The sequence below is a fragment of the Mycteria americana genome, chromosome 22 (assembly GCF_035582795.1).
Source record: "Mycteria americana isolate JAX WOST 10 ecotype Jacksonville Zoo and Gardens chromosome 22, USCA_MyAme_1.0, whole genome shotgun sequence".
Taxonomy (NCBI): domain Eukaryota; kingdom Metazoa; phylum Chordata; class Aves; order Ciconiiformes; family Ciconiidae; genus Mycteria; species Mycteria americana.
This window is the reverse complement of record NC_134386.1, coordinates 3,360,991-3,379,334: the sequence shown is the minus strand read 5'-3', so window position 1 is coordinate 3,379,334 and position 18,344 is coordinate 3,360,991. Positions and strand designations below refer to the sequence as shown.

Genomic DNA, 18,344 nt, shown 5'->3' with positions numbered 1-18,344 from the left:
CCTGGTCCCCAGCATCACATCCTTGACGGCCGCGGAGCCCCCAGCCCCCCGTGCTGCTCCCCACGCGACCCCACGCAGCACCCAGCCCTGCGGGGGGGTGGCCCCGGGGATGGTCCCTCTGCACTGTCCGGGGACACCCCCAGCACCGTGGGGTGCTGCCACGCCAGGCACGGCCGGGACGCGCCCAGCTTTCAGCGTCCCCAGCGGTGTCCCCGCGTCCCCCCTTCCCACGGCCAAGCCCACGCGAGGCCGACCTCGCACCCGTGGGGGGGTTTCCCCAAATCCCCACCACGGGCTGCGCCCGCCGGCTCCCCAGCCCGTGCCCCCGGCGTGCCAAGCATCGGGCGTAGCCGGACCCCCGGGCGTCCCCGTATGGCGCCTGCATGACCGGGCCGGTTGCAAAGAATTAAGGGGTGCTGCCAGCCCCCCGTCCCCCAGCGCTTGGGGTTGGGGTTGGGGTTGGAGGCTGTGCACAAACCGCCCCGGAGCCGGCAGGCGGGCAGACACGCTGGAGACACGGGGGTTATTAGGGGGAGGCTGCCAGCAAGAGCGAGGAGGCGGCGGGTTGGGAGAGGAGGAAACCGAGCGGCGTTGCCTGGAGTGAGAAGCACGGCATGAGCTGGCACTGGTTTTTTGTTGGGTTTTTTTTTGTTTTTTTTGGGTTTTTTTTTGTTTTTTTTTTTTTACTTTTTTAATTTGGGGGGGGAGGAAAAAAAAGAAAAAAAAAAAAAAAAGAAAGAAGATTACATATCTGTGGATTATATAAATGCTGGGTGCATCACTGCCCGCGGACGGGTGCTAATCCTGCTCCCCTCCAGCAGCACTGCCTGCAGACCAGGCTCCCCCGGCAGCCTGTGCCACCAGTCCTGACACCCCGGGGACGGGCACTGGGGACGACGTGGTCCTCACGTAGCCCCCCCGTCCCTCCTGTCCCGCTCCTCTGTCCCAGCCACAGGGCACGTCCTGGCGCCCGCGTGGGGCTGGGGGTTCCCGGGGGCCGCAGCACCCGCAGCCTGTGGGGTGGGCTGGGTGCCAGGAGCCACGGCTGGTGCAGGAGCCCCTTCCACCTGCCCCATGAGCTGCGGCAGCGCCGGGCACGGCTCCTCTCGGCTGCCTTCCCCCTGTTCCTCCTCGCTCGGCCCCATCTCCAATAGCCTGGGGTGTGTGTGGGGGGGTGGGGGTGTGTGTGTGTTTCACCACCTGCAGCTCTTCCAGCCCAGAGGTGGCCAAGACCCCCAGAGCCCCCCAAAAGGCGCTGCGGGACCCAGACATCCCCCCCCAGGGACAAGCCCACTCCTCCTGCCAGCAGCTGCTGTCCCAGCGGGCTCCTGAAAGCAGAACGGGGCCCGAGAGCCGGAGGCAGGACCCCCCCGGGGTGGGGACATCACCCCATCACCCCACTCCTCCCAGCATCCCTCGCCCGGCCCTGGCACAGGAATAAAATTACCATCCTTCATTATACCAGTTATCCCGGTTATCCCCTGCCGGCACCAGGGATGGAGGGTGACACCGGACGGTACTGGGATGGGGATGCTGGGGACACCCAGCCCCTTGGAGGGGCTTTTGCTTGCAGCTATGGGCAGGACTCGGACTCGGATGTGGTTTCCAGCCCCCGTGGGTCCAAGCTGTGGGGCAGCAGTGCCCGGTGTCCCACCGGTGTCCCCTCACGGCTCTGCCCCGTGCGCACAAGCCCCAGCGCGGCACACGTTTCCTGCCCCGTTGCAACACGCCGCTTCCAGCCGCTTGCGTCACGCCGCTGCCAGCACAAAGAGCGGGGGCAGCTGCCCGCCCACGGCCCGGCCTGGCATCCACCATGTCTTCATTCCCTCCCTGGCTCTTGGCTAACCCGGCACAAGGCAGCCGGAGCCGAGGAGCGAGGCTGGGCAGCCACGGCATTGCTGCCAGCTGGGGCTCCGTCACTGCGTCAGCTCTGGAAAATAGGACAGAAACGCTCCCGAGTGGCCTCGGGGACCTCTCTGCTCCCTATCCACCCCGGTCCGTGTCCCATCACCCTGCCCAGGCTGGGGACAGGAAGGGGACACAAAGTCCCCCCCCCCCCCCCGCCCAAACCTGCCCTGGCAATTGGAAGGGGCCGGTTGCATTTCCAGCCTGCGCAGGCGGAGGGAAGAGGGACCCGACCAAACCCAGGGACATCCCCGTCCCCCAGTGGGATTTCTCCCATCCAGTGGGTTAAACTCTACCAGACCGGGATGTCTGGGGGCTTTCGGCCTTTTCTGAGTGTCCCCAACCGGGGACGCTTTTGGCCGGTGGAGAAGAGCCAAGAGCAGCTTCAGCAATGCCGCGCTGGCAATGTCACCCCTCTCCCGGGGCGCAGAGGAAAGCGGGGTCACCGTCCGGTTTGGCTGCGGAGGAAAGGGCAGAACAGCCCCCAAACCCCCTCCTCAGGGCACAGGACCCTGTCCCTGTCCCCGTCCCCGTCCCCGTCCCACAGGAGCATCCTGAGCAGGATCCGAGCGCAGGCGGGTGGCAGCGGGGGCCGGGCTCCCGTGGGTGCCTGAGAGATGGGCTGGGGCAGGAATTTCCCTGCACCCAAGGGTGCCCTAACTGGGATCTGCTCCCACGCGTCAGGGCAGGAGGGGTCGGCCACAGATCTCCCTCCGTGCGGCTGGGTGCAGGGGGGGAGCCACGGGCAAAGGCGGCCCCCCCATGGGGTCCGGGTGCCGGGCGCCATCCCAGCCGCACCGCGAGTGCCGGGCGGGCCGGATCCTGGCCCCGGGAGCCGAGGGCTGCTGCCTCCCTCCCGCTGCAAGATGGGACCTGCAAGCGGCTCTGGCTGCAGGTCCTTGGCAGCACATCCGTCGGGAAAGCCAAGCGGGCGCCACGGCCTCTGCCTCCTGCTTCCCCCCTCCCGCCAGATCCTTCCCCTCCTGGGCTCACCGTGCTGCTGAGCCCGCTCCGACCCCACTGCCGGCTCTGTAGGGGGTCACCCCAAAATGCACAGGGCTGGGACAGCACCCAGCACCTGGCTCCTCGATGGAGGCACTCCGAGCCATCCGAGAACCCTTTTCAGCCAAGACCGCACCATGTTTCAGCCCCTTCCCGTGGCCGGAGAGTAATTCCTGGAGGAAAGCTGCCCCTTCCAGCCCAAAGCCCCCACCCAGGGTAAATCCCACCCACGAGCAGCTGGATTTTCTCCAGCTTCTGGATGAGAAATTCTCCTTTCCTCCAACGTTGGTGCAAAGCAAATCCATCCACCTCCCTAAAGCCTTGGTGGGGAGGACGGCCTCCATCGCTCGGGGAAAATAAAGCCAGCCTTGCCCTGCACAGACCCCTGCTTCTGCCAGACTTTTCTCCACTCATGGACACCATCCATCCATGCAGGGGACACCACGCATCATGCCTTGGCCTTGGGCCACAGTTGGTCCCGGCCACGGTGTCTCCCAGGGTGCTGAGCCACCCACGGGCTCCACGTCTTCCATGTGCCATCGCTGCAACGCGCCCGTGGCCATCGCAGGACACAGCTGGGGACAACCACGCCTGTGTCCTGGCGGGGTCAGCGCCAGCACCCCAAAACTCTCAGCCGAGGGATCAAACCCGCTACCAGCTGGCAGGGCAGCGGGAGCTCGCGTCCGGCCCTGCGGCTGCCGGCAGCGCCCCGGGGCTCCCCACGCGTCTCCGGCCCCAGGGCACGCCATTCCCACGCTCGGCACCAGACCTCCAGCCCTGCCCATCTCCCAGCTATTGCTTGCTCAAAAACCCAACTCCTCAGGTGGGAGCCAACTGCTCGGAAAAACTCTGGCCCCGCGTGCTGCTGAAGCCACAAACAGAGCTGCGCGTGGCATCGCTCCCTCCCCGACCTCACCGGCTGGGATGGGAAACGCGGTCCCCGGGGCAGGAAAGGACCCTTGGAGCGGGGGAAATATAAAGTGGGAATATCTGGAGCGAGGATCACGGCATGTTCGTGCAACGGGGTAAACCTCGGTACGGACCCGCTGCACCAGCAAATCTCTGCTGGGGAGAGTGCCAGCACAGGTCTTGTCCCCATTGTGGGTGACAAACACTGAGCAGGATTGGGAAAAGCAGGAAATAATGATAATGAATTTTCTAGCTGGGTTCTGTCCTCTGAAAAACACAAAGGGAGAGGTTACCCGCTGTCAAACCTGCAGCGGAAAAATATCCTCTGCTCCCAAAACGCCCTCGTTCCCAGGGCCAGGTATTCCCGGGGGCTGCTGGAGACGCGGGGCAGTAACCCCAGGCTCAACCCGCCCCGGGGTCCCCAGCCTGCCCTGCGTCCCCCCGCCCTCCCTCTCCCGCCCCTATTAAGGGAGACATCTTCAACAGCTCCAAATTACCTGTAATTACCCCGAGGAGGCGGCGAGAAGCCCCTCACCGAGGGGCCCAGGTCCACAATTACTATAATTGCGCCTCCATTCTGGGGGAGCGATTGCATGTCTGAAAATAGTGGTGGGTCCCGCACAGATGTTTGGGGGGGGGGGGACAGCCCCAGCCTGCTGCTCCAGTGCCCCCATCCCTGCGGGACCATTTTCCCAGGAGATTTTGGAGACGGGAGCCTCTGAGGACCAGGACCGAAGCGTTTCCCCCAAACTGGGAACAAACCCCCCCAAAGGGAAGGGCGGGTATGGAGGAGCAGTCTTTACTTTACAAGTGTACAGCCTATTTATAAAGGGGGGGGGGGCACATACAATAATGGACGGTATTTATAAATAAAGCCAGGCCGGGGGGGTCCGGGGACTCCCCAGTCCCCCAGCCCCTCTCAGGGCCCCCCCTGCCCCATGTCCATGAACGGAGGGACCCGGGGCTGTGGCTGGAGGCCAAGTCCTGTCCCACCGGGACGGGCGCACCAGGGCGTTGTGCCGGAGCTGTCTCACTTCGGACCGTGATGGAGCAGGCAATCCCCAGGTCCCTGCAGACCGCGGCCGCCTTCCTCCTCCTCTTCCTCCTTCTCCATTCGCTGGGGTCCCCCAGGACTTCTCTGGGCTCCCCGGTCCCTCAGGGGGCGGCGGCAGAGCATCCCCCCTTCGCCAGCCCTCCCGAAGCCGGCGGGTGCTGGAGCCGGGTGCTGGAGCCGGCAGCGTCACATCATGGGGGCCCGGGGGATGGCATCCTGTGGGTGCGGCTGGTACCAGGCTCCGAAGCTGTTGATGTAGCTGCTGGGGGCCAGGGGGGGCCCTTTGCCCGGCACGGGGATGTCCCAGAGCGGGGGGATGTTGGGGGAGCAGGGGGAGAGGGAGGCAGCGGTGTGGAGGTGCTCCCCGTCGGGCACGCTCGGGCCCTGCTTCATGATCTTCTTGTACTTGGAGCGCTTGTTCTGGAACCAGATCTTGACCTGCGGGAGAGAGAGGGCTGAGCGGGGAGGATGGCGTCTGTGGCCAATGCCCCCCCCCATAAACCCCCAGCATCAATCATTACAGACCCCTCTGGGGTCCCCGTCTCCTGCCCTTTCCAGGGGGCACAGCCAATTCAGCGTGGGGGCCTCTGAGATAAGCTGGGCTCTGAGCCCAACCCCTTACAAGCCACCAGAGACTCCACTAAGGGCAGCTGGAGGAGAATGTGGGAAGAGGCACAGGGAGCCCAGACGAACATGCGATAAATGGAGAGCGAGCCAGGAGTCCCCCAGCCATGCACATCCCCACGTGTCCCCACGTCCCCCTCGCCGGCACGGGCTGCGGCCCCCACCGGCCCAGCCGGGTGCCGGGTGCCGGGGCTGGGCCGGGGTGCGGCGCAGTGGGGCCTGCCACGCTGGGGTGGTGGCCCCGCTCATTCCTCCCCACGGTCCCCCCCGCGCTGCCGGCAGGTTCCCACTTGCCTCCTCTTCCCCGGCTTTATGAGCTCGCTTCGCCCCTGGCTCCGGGCTGCACCGCTGCCGCCTGCCTGTCTCTCCCCATCGCCTTCAAAAACCCACTCGCCCCGTCCCGCGGCCCAGGGCCGCCCAGTGCCGGGCACGGCCGGGCCGGCAGCCAGGCTCCGGGGCTGGGAAAGTCCCGGTGCCGCTGGGAGGTGCGAGCAGGGGCGCCCCGAACCCGAGCCCCGGGGGCCCACCGGCGCCAGCTCCCCCGCCGCAGCACGGCATGGCTCGGCACGGTTCCAGTTGCACCCCGGCATCGTGACGCAGCCTTAATCCAGCGTCGCTCCCGGAGCAGCGATGGGCACGAGCCCCCCGCGTGGCGCATCCTCGGGGCCGTGACCATCCCCTCGCCCCTCGCGGGGGCCGTACCTGGGTCTGGGTGAGCCCAAGCTGGGCCGCCAGCTCGGCGCGCTCCGGCAGCGCCAGGTACTGGGTCTGCTGGAAGCGCTGGTTGAGGGCTTGCAACTGCAGGCTGGAGTAGATGGTGCGCGGCTTGCGCAGCTTCTTCCCCTTGCTGTTGATGCGCAGCTCCCCGTTGGCGATGGCCGGGGGCTTCTCGTGCTCTTGGGGTGGGAGAGGAGCAGAGAGTTAAACCAACACGCTGGGAGGTCAGAAAAAAAAAAGAACCCAACCCCAAACCATCCCACCCTGGCCCTGGTGGCTGCAGCGGGTTTTGCTTTTTAGAGGTTAGTTTTGGAGGGGAGAGGGAGTAAGTAGGGGGGGACGTGCTTTTGCTGTGCTGGTTTGTTTAAGTCCCAGGTAAAGCAAAGGGAAAACAGGAGGAGGAAGGGAGGGATGGGATTATTCATTCGATATCACTATACGAGCCCAAAAGCGGGCAGGCCACAGGCCCCTCTGCTGTGCACCCAACGCAGGGACCGGGCAGGGCCCCACGGGGCGACGGAGGGGGCAGCAGGACAGACTCCCCTGCCCCGGGGACCCTTGCTGTGGGCACGCTGCTCCCCGGGGCTGCAGTGAGCCCCCGGGCAGCCCCTCGCTGCAAGGTCTGTGCCCCCACCCTGGACCATCTCCTCCCCGGCCCGTGCCTTTGAGCATCCCTGGGTCCTTCTTGGGCCACGTGGCTCGTGCGGGGCAGAAACCCGCTGGGGCTCAGAGAGGCACCGGGGACAAGGTGGTCCCTGGCTGAGCAGCACGGGGCTGACGTGGGCGAGCGCAGGGCATGGCGGTGAGCGTGTCTGCACACCCACATACACCCCGCACACAGTCTGCTCTGGCCACAGCCACCGACCTGCGGAGCTGACAAGAGGCCAACAGGGCCCGGGGGCTCAGCCGGGCTCGGGACCCCTCTGTGGGGCAGCCCGGGGGCCGCTTCTCTCCGGGGCAGCTCAGCTTGCAGTTTCCTGCATCAACTTTTGGGGAAAACAGTGGGGAACGGGGATGCGAAGGGGTGGGGAGCTGAGATCAGAGCATGGTGGTGGTGGGGTTAGAGGGGTGAGTCTGCCCGGCCCGGGCGGGCACAGGGGGCAGGGGGTCTCGGGGGGCAGGATGCGGGAGGCTGGGGGTCTCGGGGGGCAGGATGCGGGAGGCCGGGGGTCTCGGGGGGCAGGATGCGGGCAGCCGGGGGTCTCGGGGGGCAGGATGCGGGCAGCCGGGGCTCTGATGCTCCCCATCCCCGGGGCTTCTTGCAGCCACGCAGCCACCCATCCGCACGGGGCTCCGGCGGGTCCGGGCGCTCTGGGAGCGGGGGGGACATCGCCCCCGCCCCCGCGGGTCCCCTCGGGGACCTCCCCGCCGGGCCGAGCTCCGCATCGCCGCAGCCCCGACGGGCCGGCGCAGCCCCAACGCGCTTCCGACGGCTCCGTCCCGGCGCTTCCCGGTGAATCCCCGTCGCTCCCCGCTGGGCCGGTGCCCGGGGGCGGGTGTGCAGCGCCGGGCACCCCGCGCCCTCCTTACCTGCGTCCTGCAGCCTGGCGCCGTGGGCCAGCCCGGGCGGGGGATGCTGGGCACCGGGGGGCGGGTAGTGCAGGTAGGGACCGCCGTGGGGCGGCGGGGGGGCACCGCCGGTGTAGGGGTAGGGCCCGGGCCGGCCGTAGGAGGCGAAGGGCGGCGGGTCGTGCTGGGGGTGGCCGGCGGGGTGCAGGCCGTGCAGCGGGTAGTGCGGCGGCGAGGGGTGGCCGAGCTCCAGGAAAGCGGCTTTGGAGGGGTCGGGCCCCAGCAGGCTCTCGGCCACGGAGCTCATGGTCATGGTGGGCCGGGCCGGGCCGGGCCGGGGCGGGCAGCCCCCGGAGCCCGCAGTGCCGCGCCGAGCCCCGCCGCCCCCCGACGGGCTCCGCGCTGCCGCACCGCGGCCCCGCGCCCGGGGGATCCCCTGCCCGCCCCGCCCCGCCCCGCCAAGCCCCGCCCGCGATGACGTACGCCCAGGGGCACCCCCCCCCCCCCCGGTCCCCCCCCCCCCGGTTTCCCCCCCCTTCCCCCCGGGGCAGCCCCCTCAGTGCGTGTCCCCCGCCCCGGGGTTCTCCCCCCCCCCCCCCCCCGTCGGTGCCCCGGCCCGGAGCAATGCGCCCCTCCCCGGAGGGGAGACCCGTGGCGGGGGGGGAGGCACCCCGACCCCCATGTCCTGGCTGAGTCTCCCCGGGGTTGCCTGACCCACGTGCGGGGTAATCTGTGTTGGGGGGGGGTAAGCCCTTCTCAGGGACCCCCCTCCAGCGGGGGCACAGCGGGTGGACGGTGACTCCCCACGCACATGGCCCCGGGTGGGTGCATCCCCTTGAGGGGGGGCACGGGGCAGCCCCGGGTGCCCAGGGGCCAGAGCCCGGGCGAGGAGGAGCTGAGGCCGTTGCGGGGACGCGATGCGAGAAGGGACGGACACGGGAGGGACGGACACGCAGGACGTCGAGGCCCCGCGCATCCCCAGCCACCCTGCTCACGGGTGCTGGGGGAGGACACCCAGGGTGCCGGGGCGGGGCGGGATCCCCCGAGCCACCCCGTCGGCGCCCGCCCTGGCGGGGGGAGGCCCCTTCCCCCGGCGTCGGCAGCACCCGGGCCCCGCGGGGCCCCGCTCCCGGCGGCAGGCGCCGACCTGCCTGGCCGCTCCCTCCCGCTGCCCCGGGGAGCCCTGACCCCGGCGGGGTGCGTGGGGCCTGGAGGAGCCCCGCAGCCTCCACCCCGGCTGCCAGCCAGGGCAAACCGGGGGTCGAAACCCCCGCCGGGGCCGGGGGATGCTGTCACCACCTTTGGGGACAGCCAGCCGGAGCCCCAGCCGGCGCTGGCCGGGAGGATTTGCACCTCCTGCAATCCCAGGTCTCACGCCAAGCCCTGGCTCGGGTCCGTGAGCCCCGGCTGCGGCGCGGTGATGGGTTCGGGGACACTGGGGTGACGCAGCGGGGAAGGGAGCCGGCTGGCCCGTGCTGAGCCGAGCACCAGCCACCAGGTCTCAGCTGCCACCCCACGCGGGGTTTGCCCGGGAGGAGCTGCCTCGAGGGAGTGAGGCCGGGGACGCTGGCAGGGAGGGTCCCCTGTCCCCACCCTCCCATTAGGCCATCTTCAAAACATGTTTCCATCTGGCCATCATGCCGGGTCTGAGTCACTCCGAGCAGGGGCCAGGAGCTCCGATATAAATAGCCGAGCTCCTGGCTAACCCCAGGACACACTGGGACCGCGTCCTGCCCCAGACTCCTAATACAACAACCCTTCCTCTGATCTGCCTCCGACCGTCCGTAGCTGATGGCTTCTGCCCTCTCTCCCCATCCCAACCTCCCTAAACCTTCGCTCACAACACCGTAAGGATCATTTCCAGCACAGCCGGACCCACAGACCAGCCCCGCGGTGCTGGGCGCGGGCTCTGGGCTCCCCATGTCCCTCCATCCCAGCACGGAGCTGGGCAAAGCGCCAGCATCCCTGGGACTGTCCTTGGGGGTGACGTGCCCTCAAAATCCTAAATGAGCCCTAAATTTGAAGAAGTTGTCCAGAAGTTGTCCTGCCACCTCTGCCCGGGCCACTCCAGGGGCCAACGTGGAAAATCCCCCAACCCCACTCAGGCAAAAGCGGGGGCGAAGCAGCAAATGAAAAGAGACACAAGGAGAAATCCAGATGTTCTCCAGCCCTGCCCGGGCTGACTGAGGCATCCCCAGGGAGCCCAGCTTGGCCGGCACCGAGGGCGAAGCGTGGCCGCTGCGAGTATCAAAGGAAACCTCCGCTGATCTGCTTTTATCCTGGCTCCTCACTTTCCCTGCCGGGGTGACTCAGCTCTCACCGGCTCCAGGGATGGGTGCCGGCTTGCTGGGATGAGCTACTGGCGGCTCCGCTCCCTCCGGTGCTCCTTGCCCCGGCGCTGAGGGCGGGAGGGAGATGCTGGGGCTGGGGCCTGCGTCCCCCCTGCTGCAGAGGTGCCCGTGGTGGCAGGGAGGCTCCCGGGGCTGGATCTGGGGGGTTCAAACCCTCGGGGGACCTGGAGCCCCTTCCCAGCCCTCTGTGCTCTCCCACCCCTCCGCTATGTGGTGGACATAAGAAATACCCATAATTAAATGTAAGTACCCCAAAATGTCTACCACGTCGCAGAGGAGACGGGGTCCCTGTGAGGGTGCTGGTGGAAGGACAGTGTCCCCATGGGTGTTTTGGGGCAATATTTGACTTCTGGCAGGAGGAGGAGGACCCTCAGGGTCAAATCCCCTCCTGGGGCAGCTCTGTTTCATTGGCGATGCCAAGGAGGGATCCCATCCCGCCATGCCTGGGGGCTGGAGAGCGAGTGGATCCCCCCACCTGGGGATCTCCAGGCGGGTCCCACGGCATGGGGCAGCCCAGGGCGAGCAACGAGGCAGTGGTGACACCAGAGGAGAGGCAGCCCATCTCCTCCCCCTCCTCCTCCTCCTCCTTCTCCTCCTCCTCCTCCTCCTCCCTGACTCCAAACCAGCCTCACACAGGCGGAGTTTTGGATCGGGGGGGCTGAAGGTGTCAATCTCAGCATCCCCAAGCCCCATCCTGTGCCAAGGGGATGCCCCATCTCCGAGCCCACCGGGGCGGGCACAGGGACATCGCTACCTGCTCCGCGTTCCCTTGGGAGACGGGGTAAGAAACTGGCACCAAACCTTCAGGCTGTAAAAAACTCCCAGCTCCCAGCCACGGCTCACCCGGGGGGCTGGTTCCCAGCGGCTTCGGCAGCTCGAGGGCAGGAGCCGGTGCCACCCAGGCACCTGCCCGGGGACGAGCGCGGGGCACATGCCCGGGGGCCAGGTCCCAGCCCTCCTGTTTGTGTCAGCGCGGGCTGGCAGGGACAGAACATGCTGTTTTAGCAGGGTTTGGGGTTTGAGGGGTAACCCGCTGCCAAAATAAATACATCAAGTCGACTCGTATTAAATTAAAAAAATAAATCAAGGCCACGCTCGGAGCCAATTCAAAGTCTCCGTCTCGGGGCTGGAAGGTGCTGACACATGCCGAGACCCACGCGGTGGCGGGGAGCGTGCCGGGCACTGCCAGCCGGGACATGCGGGAGCCACGCCGCCGCCGTTCACCTGCCCGGCGATGCTCTCGCTGTGGCGGCGGGCGCTCGGGATGCGGCTTCGCCGGTGCAAAGCCGAGGCGATGGAGGCTCCGGGTTTTTACCTGCCGGCTTGCCGGCACCGGCTGCCGAGGCTGATGAAAGCAGGAAGGATTAAAGGGGTGCAGGGAAGGGTGCGGGGGGGCAGGAAAGCATGTGCCAGGTAACAAACCTACAAGATCCTCCAAGATAAAGGGAGATCCCAACAGCTGTAATTACGCGCTGGAGATAGAGTGGCGCAGGGAAAGCCTGAAGCCAAGTACAGGAATTCTGGGTTAATGGCAGCCCAAGGAGAAGTTAATAACAAGCCGAACAAAGTGGGAGCAGACAGCCTGGCGTCTGCCCTCCCACACGCCACCGCTGCCACACTAACGAACAACCGCGCTATCTCCAGCCCCGTCAATAATCCCGGGGGAGCGCGGGGAGACGGGGTGCCGGCACGAGCCGGGCTCCTCTGCGCAGCGAGCTGCGGCGCTGGCTTCTCCCCAGGCTTCTCTCCTGGCTTTTTCCCTGGCTTTTTTGGCTTCTTGGCTGGAGCAAAAGCCATCCCGGGGGGGACCGGGGAGGATGAGGGGCCGTTGGGGAGCGTAGAATCATAGAATAGTTTGGGTTGGAAGAGACCTTTAAAGGGAGCATCCTCTGGGAGGGGGCTGGAGCAGGTAACAGTGCAGGGGGAAGGCTGTGCTCCGTCACACCCTCCTTTCCCAGGGCCTGATCCTGCCCCGTAGGGAAGCACCAACACGGTGGGAGCAGGATTCGTCCCCTGGATGATGACAATCACCCTCGAAGCACCCAGGACCTGTTCCCCCGTGCAATGAATCACGGCATGAGCAAGGCGAGACCGGAGCTACCGATAGGGAGGTGACCTGAAGGCGCAGAGGTGGCCCAGAGGACACACGCACCCGGGAGGCGACAGCGACGTGGCCGTCACAGAAGGGTCTGGGACCTGGCTTCGATGGGCACGTTTCAGAGGGACGCAAGGGAAGAGACAGTTCACATTCGTTTTTTTTCCCCCCTTTACCTTTGCAGCGCTCGAACGTCTCCTGGAAGGATTTGATAGGGTTTTTCTGCAAAAAGATGCTCAAAAATGGTTTGTCCCAAACGCGGCAGCCTCAGCAGCCAGCCCGGCTGGGGCTGGGCCGGTCGAAGCCCGGCTCCATGGCCTGGGCTCGGCGGGGTTCTCGCTTTCCAGCACCTAGAGGCTCTGCGGTGGGTGCGGGTCAGCCCGGTGCCACCAAAGGCACGGGCCAGCTGGTGTAAATCAGCATTTCCCCAACAGCACGGCTGTGGTCAGAGCCACCAGGATTTGTGCCCTGCTTTGTTGCCGGTTTGAATTGAGATGAAATCATATAGATGTTAGAAATTCTTAAAATAAGTAATCGTTCCCCCTGCGTGCCCCCCCCACCCGCTTCATCCCCCATCAATAAAGCAAATATTTTGTTTTAGAACTTAAAATATTTTCCAGGACTTAGATCTGGTCTGGGTTTGATTTTCACAGGGACTGCCGGCTGGAAATCAAAAGAATAAAAGGGCTCTGATGTAAATCAGCAGTGATCCACCCAGGGGCATACAGTGCCCCTGATTTACATCCCTTCAGCCCTTGGCCCCTACCGAGACAGGCGAATGAGGGGGCAAAGGAGAGGGGAAAGTTCCCCCTCGTGGCATCTTTTTTGGAGAGAAGCAAAACCGGCGCTGGCTTTGCTACTCCCTAAATGCACAGAGGCTGAACATTTACACCAGCATCACCGACTGCTGCTGACCGGCACTGCCGAGGGCCGACCCGAGAGGGTCTCTCCCCATCCCTGTTATTCTTTACCGAGTTTATTAAGTGCCTGGGATTAATTGTGGGAGCAATTTTCTGCTGTCTAAATTCCCCGTGTCACTGTTCCTCCCCTTGTGCCCTGGCGTGTGAAGCCAGTTTGGGGGATAATTATGCCCCATCTGGAAACCTTTGGGGAAGGTGTGAACCTGCTAGGCAGAAATATGACATATTTAATCAATTATTCCATTCATTAGCCCCCGCCTCAGCGCCTTGCCCTGCTAATTTGACAAGAGCACCAGTTAAAGAGGCTTTTTAACCCTCATTCGCTTCCCATCACCCTTAACGCAGAGAGCTGGAGAGCACTGAAGCTGGGAATGAGCTGAGCCCTGTCCTGCCGAGGACGGCGACACGTCGCGGCCCGAAACCCTTCGCCTTCCCTTCCGTGGTCACCAGTAAAGCTCTGCCCCAGCCAGCGGGGAGGCTGGCTCCGCGAAAGCATCTCGTCTGCCGATGCAAACGCAGAAAATCCATCGGGGTGCTCCAAAAAGTATTAACACCCCCCCCGCCCCCCGCCCCCGTTATATTTCCTTTCTTTCCATTCACGTGAAACTCCGTCGCTTGGACTTTGGCGGTGGATTGGCACCAGGCTGAAATGTCACTCGTCTTTCCTAACTCGATGCTCTGCCCCTCCTGCCCCTTCCCTGCCTCTACGGCCTTCGCTGGAGCGGTGCGGAATTGCCTCTTTCTGGGTGGAGCAGATAAAAAGGATGACTTGAATTTATTGTGTTGTAAGCAGAGCAGTTAAGCAATGGAAAATACCGGTTCGGGTTATTTTTTTTTTCAGATAACTTGAATTTACTGTGCATTTAAATAATGAACAATATTGGTTTGGATTGATTTTTTTGTTTTTAGATAACTGTTTGGAGGTTGAGTTTCCCATAAGGGTGAGCCTTACAACAAGCCCAATTAAGTTCTGGCCCAGGTTTTCTACACGATTTCCATGCACAAATGATCTTTTCCTTTCCTATCGCAGGCTCTTCATTTGAGAAGCTGTTATTTTCCCTTTAGTGAGACCCATTAAGGGTTTGCAACTTTAACAACGTAACAAGGCAGTTAGTAATAGCTAGATGCAGCATTTAAACAAAGAGATCATCAAGTGCTGGCCTCTCAGCGGAGAATTTGATCCAATAAACCTGATTAATTTGTTTTAAAACAATCTCTTGCAGGCACACGTCTCTAAAGGAGAAACTTTATAAACTTTGGGATTAGGACTGAAATGGGCAGCACCTATGTGACCGCCTTAACGGCTGCCACACTGGCAAACCAGGAGGGGGGGTTTAAGGCGATGTTTTTAGAGGGGTGAGGTGCGCGGCGCGGTACCCCGGCGCTGGCACAGCCTCCTCTTGCTTCCAGCCGTGCCTGGTGCCCACGAAGGTGCTTCCTTCCCCTCATCCTCCTCCGTCCCAGGCGCTGGCAGAGCACCCACCCGCAGCACCCAGGCGCAGGACAGTCCCTGGGCACGTCGGCATCCCCGGGGCGATGCTCTGCCGCCGAGGCCGGCGTCCCGGCTCTGCTCCCACCTCTCTGCCCATCGGCTGGGAGGAATTACGACCCACGTTTCCCCCGAGCATCCCGCTCCAGCCCGCTGGCTGCAGCGCCTGTTGACATGGTTCTCTGGAAAGGGGCTCGGCCAAGGATGGAATTTAAAACCCACAGATTTTCTTTCTTTTTTTTTTTTTCTTTTTTTCTTTTTTTGGGGCATTCGTTTTCTTTTTGGTTTTGTTTTTTAATGTCCTGGCTGGAAAGTTGAAAGCTGGGGTTGAGACTTCCTCTGGCAGTGCTGGGCTCCAGCCCTGCCATTGCCGGCTGCTCAGTGCTCCCAGCAAAGCACACGGCCGTCACCCGCTGGGTGCGGGTGCTGGGGGGGGGCAATGCTGCTGAAGCCGGGGTGCTCTGAGGGTATACGGGAGGCAAAACCCAAGAGATGGACTGATTTGGCCGGGAGGAAGAGCTGAGCTCCTGGGAAGAAGCTTCTGTCACTTGTTGCAGTGAAAAGACGTAATTTTTCCCTTTGAAATCAAGCTACTTTTTTTAACAAGCAAAACCCTGTTTAATTTTCAATAAGCGGAATAAAAGTGTTCTGTTTTCTCAAAGCAAAACATTTGGATGGGACGGGAGGGTTGGGGGGGGGGGGGGGGGGCTGTCTCACCGTTTGTAGGATGTTTTCATTTTGTTTTTGTGAAGGATCGGGAAGAAACAGCAGAGTTTCCTCTGAAACCTGAGCCCTGCCCGGGCCACTCAGAAGCGCTGTAAAAACCTGGGGAAAGGCCAACGTCTCAGGGTCAGGGACTCCACTGACCCGACCGGTGGAACGCAGACTCACAGAGGAATCCCTGTCCTTGGTTTTTGGTGCGGAGAAATGGCACGAGATGATCTGATCTCAAGTCAGAGCAAGCGGGGGGGGACGGGGGATCTTCGCTTTGGGGGCACATGTTGGGGATGTTCCAGCTGTGGGAGCATCGGCACCGCTGGCCCCGCGGGGCTGCTGCCCGGGCAGCGTTTCCACATCCAGATGCCACAAGGCAACACCTGGATGCACCCTTTAGGAGCACCTGGGACCCCCCCAGCCCACCCCCGGCCTCCCCCAAGCGCTAGAAGCTGCATTTGCGGGCGGACACGTGCATGGGAAGGGGAAAGCACGGACGACCCCATTTCCTCCGCATCCGATGCGTGGTGCCTGGTCTCGTGCCGCGGGACGCGTCGGGGCTTGCAGGTTTGGGGGAAGAATTTGCCGAGCGTTTAAAGAGCCAAGAGGAAGGGCTCGAGCTTGCGGCTGACTGCACGTTCGGTTCTCGTTTGCGAGCGCTTGGCATCGCTGAGGACAGAAAATGGCTTTGTTGCCCAGGTTGTGGGGATCGAGCGACGGGAAATCTGCGGCGCTCGCTCGAATTGGCAAAGAGGGCTCCTCGGCGGCGGGGGGAGCCCGGTCCTCCCCTGCACCTACTCTCTCTGCTGAAAACAGATGAGTGATTTAATCTCCCCCCGTCCCTGGATTTATATTCATCAGAAAGCGCTTTTAGTGTCAGACCGAGCTCGAGATGCAGTTTGTGGCTATGGGGGATGCTCGGGGGTGAGCCAAATGTGGCTTGCGAGGAACCACATCGGAGTCCCATGGCAAAAGTCCACGAGCAGGTGAACAGAAGAAGTGTGGGGGGGAAATCACTGTGATATTTTACTGACGGAACAGAAACCTCTCAACAAATACTTGGAGAGAAAAATATATATTCTGTTGACATTTCCCATATTTGGCGAAATCCCAAGCCTTCCCCCAAACCCCCAAACGCACGCACAAGGTCCCTCAATGCTTTAATGACAAGCAGCGTTCCCAAAATGTCCTTTTCTTTTTGGTGGTTAAGACTCTGAAAAAAAATTATTTCAGGGATTTTTAAGAGGGAAAAGAGCAATACATTGGAAAAGCTTCAACATCTCTGGAGAAATGGGTGTTTTCTGACCCATCCCAGTGACTCGCTCCTGTGGGTTTGCTGCTGGAAGGTGCCAAGGACAGTGGCCGCGTGTGTCCTTGGGGGAATGAAGATGCCGGGCTCGTCTCTCGGTCCGGACACAGCATTAGGGGAGTGGGGAGAAGCTCCCTGGGTTGGACCCACTGCGTTCTCCGTATTCCAGCTTTGTATTTTAGCACTGATGAAAAAACACCGCGTTAACAGCCCCAGGCCTGGCTCCCTTCTCCTCTGCAGCCAACGATGAGTTTCAGAGGGAGCGCGCTCAGGTCAAGCCTCGGAAAAAAATGTCAGAGTCCTCGATTTACCCGCAGAAGAGGTAACAGCAGGGCAGCTACCAGAGTCCAGCCCCGGTACCCACGCAGCCTTCCCAGGCAAGATTTCCTCCTGCTCCCCGCGATGCCGAGGCTGCCAGGGGACCCGGAGAGACTCAGTGCTGCCCGGTCACTTGCTGTCCCCAGCCGGGACGTGTGGGTTTGGAGAGACATTAAGAGCATTATAATCAGTGACCCCACATTCTTGCTAATTAACAGAGAGAAAATTAGTGGTAAAGGAAATTGTTCCTCTTACATTGCTGTTTCTGGTTTGCTTGTTTTTTTGGCTTGTTTTTTTTTTGTTCTCTGCATTTACCATGTAGAAAGAATTATTTAAGCCTCTGGGGCTAAATTCCCAGGCTCAACTTAAGTGAAATTCTCAGTGTAAGTTTTTGCCCGAATAAAGGAGTCAGGGTCTTGCCCAGAAGCGGAAAAGGGCAGAAGCCGATCCTCCGCTTCACCTCAAAGCAGGCTGAGCCCGCGGTACCCGCTCACAGAGCGGAGCGGTGCCAGGCGATGCTCGACTCGGCCGAGACTCTCCCCTCCGCAAAGGGGGGCTCCGTCCCTGCCAAATCAGGCGCGTCTCTGCAGAGGGCTGCAGGGGGAAGACAGGCAGCTTCGAGAAGCAACCTGACAGCGCCGTGGGCATCGGACACCATCTGAGGCAGGCGGGGTGGCTCTGGCAAGGGATGCCACGAGGGCGGACGCTGGCAGAGCTGGCGGTGTGAGGTTTGGAGCTCGGATCCCCCCTAGGGCAGAGGTGTCTGGTGGCCACCTCCATCGGATGGCTAGCTAGTGCCTAGGGCTAACAGTCACCTGGTAGCATCGTCCCGCTGCACAGAGCGAGCACAGGGACAACCCTGCATCCTGGTCCCCTTGCAGGACCCGAGTCCTCCTCTTCTGGCCCGTGGCAGCCGTCTCCCCGACTCCCAGAGCCACCGTCCTTTCCTGCGGAGCTGGAGGCAGAGCCACCCGCCCCGGGGCCAGGGACACCCCTGCCGAGCCGGGGAGCCACTGCCAAGCCAGTTGGGGCGGTGTCACCTAACATGTCCCCATGCCACCGTCCTCCCTCCCCAGCACGCTCGCAGGTGGTCATTAGTGGAGCTGACAATCCCCGCGGCACGCGCCGCGTATTTACATCTCTGGGGAAGCTGAACTCAAGAGGGAGAGAGAGGGAGAAAAAAAATGGTGACTGTAAATGTATAATTAAAGTCCTATTAAGAGGCGCCTAGGAGTCTCCTGGGGAGCAGGGTGTAGAGGTCGCTGCCTCTCCAATGGCTCTTGGGTGCAAAAGTCTCCCCAGGCACGGCCAGGAGGATCTGCCCCAGGGGACGTGGCGTTGTTGGGGTCTTTGCGGCGCTGGGGCATCCCTCCCAAGGCCAGGCTCTGGTGATGGGACCATCCCATCCCATCCCATCCCATCCCATCC

At 62.9% G+C, this 18,344-nt stretch overlaps 1 protein-coding gene across 1 annotated transcript; it reads right to left on the bottom strand.

Moving 5' to 3' along the window:
- Positions 1-4,625: 4,625 nt before the first annotated feature.
- On the bottom strand, positions 4,626-8,151 carry DLX4 (distal-less homeobox 4). Its single transcript, XM_075522878.1, has 3 exons — positions 7,742-8,151; positions 6,197-6,390; positions 4,626-5,308 (listed from the first exon to the last, which is right to left on the bottom strand). The coding sequence occupies exons 1-3, from the start codon at positions 8,031-8,033 to the stop codon at positions 5,057-5,059; spliced, it is 738 nt and encodes a 245-aa protein (XP_075378993.1). The 5' UTR covers positions 8,034-8,151; the 3' UTR covers positions 4,626-5,056.
- Positions 8,152-18,344: the final 10,193 nt, after the last annotated feature.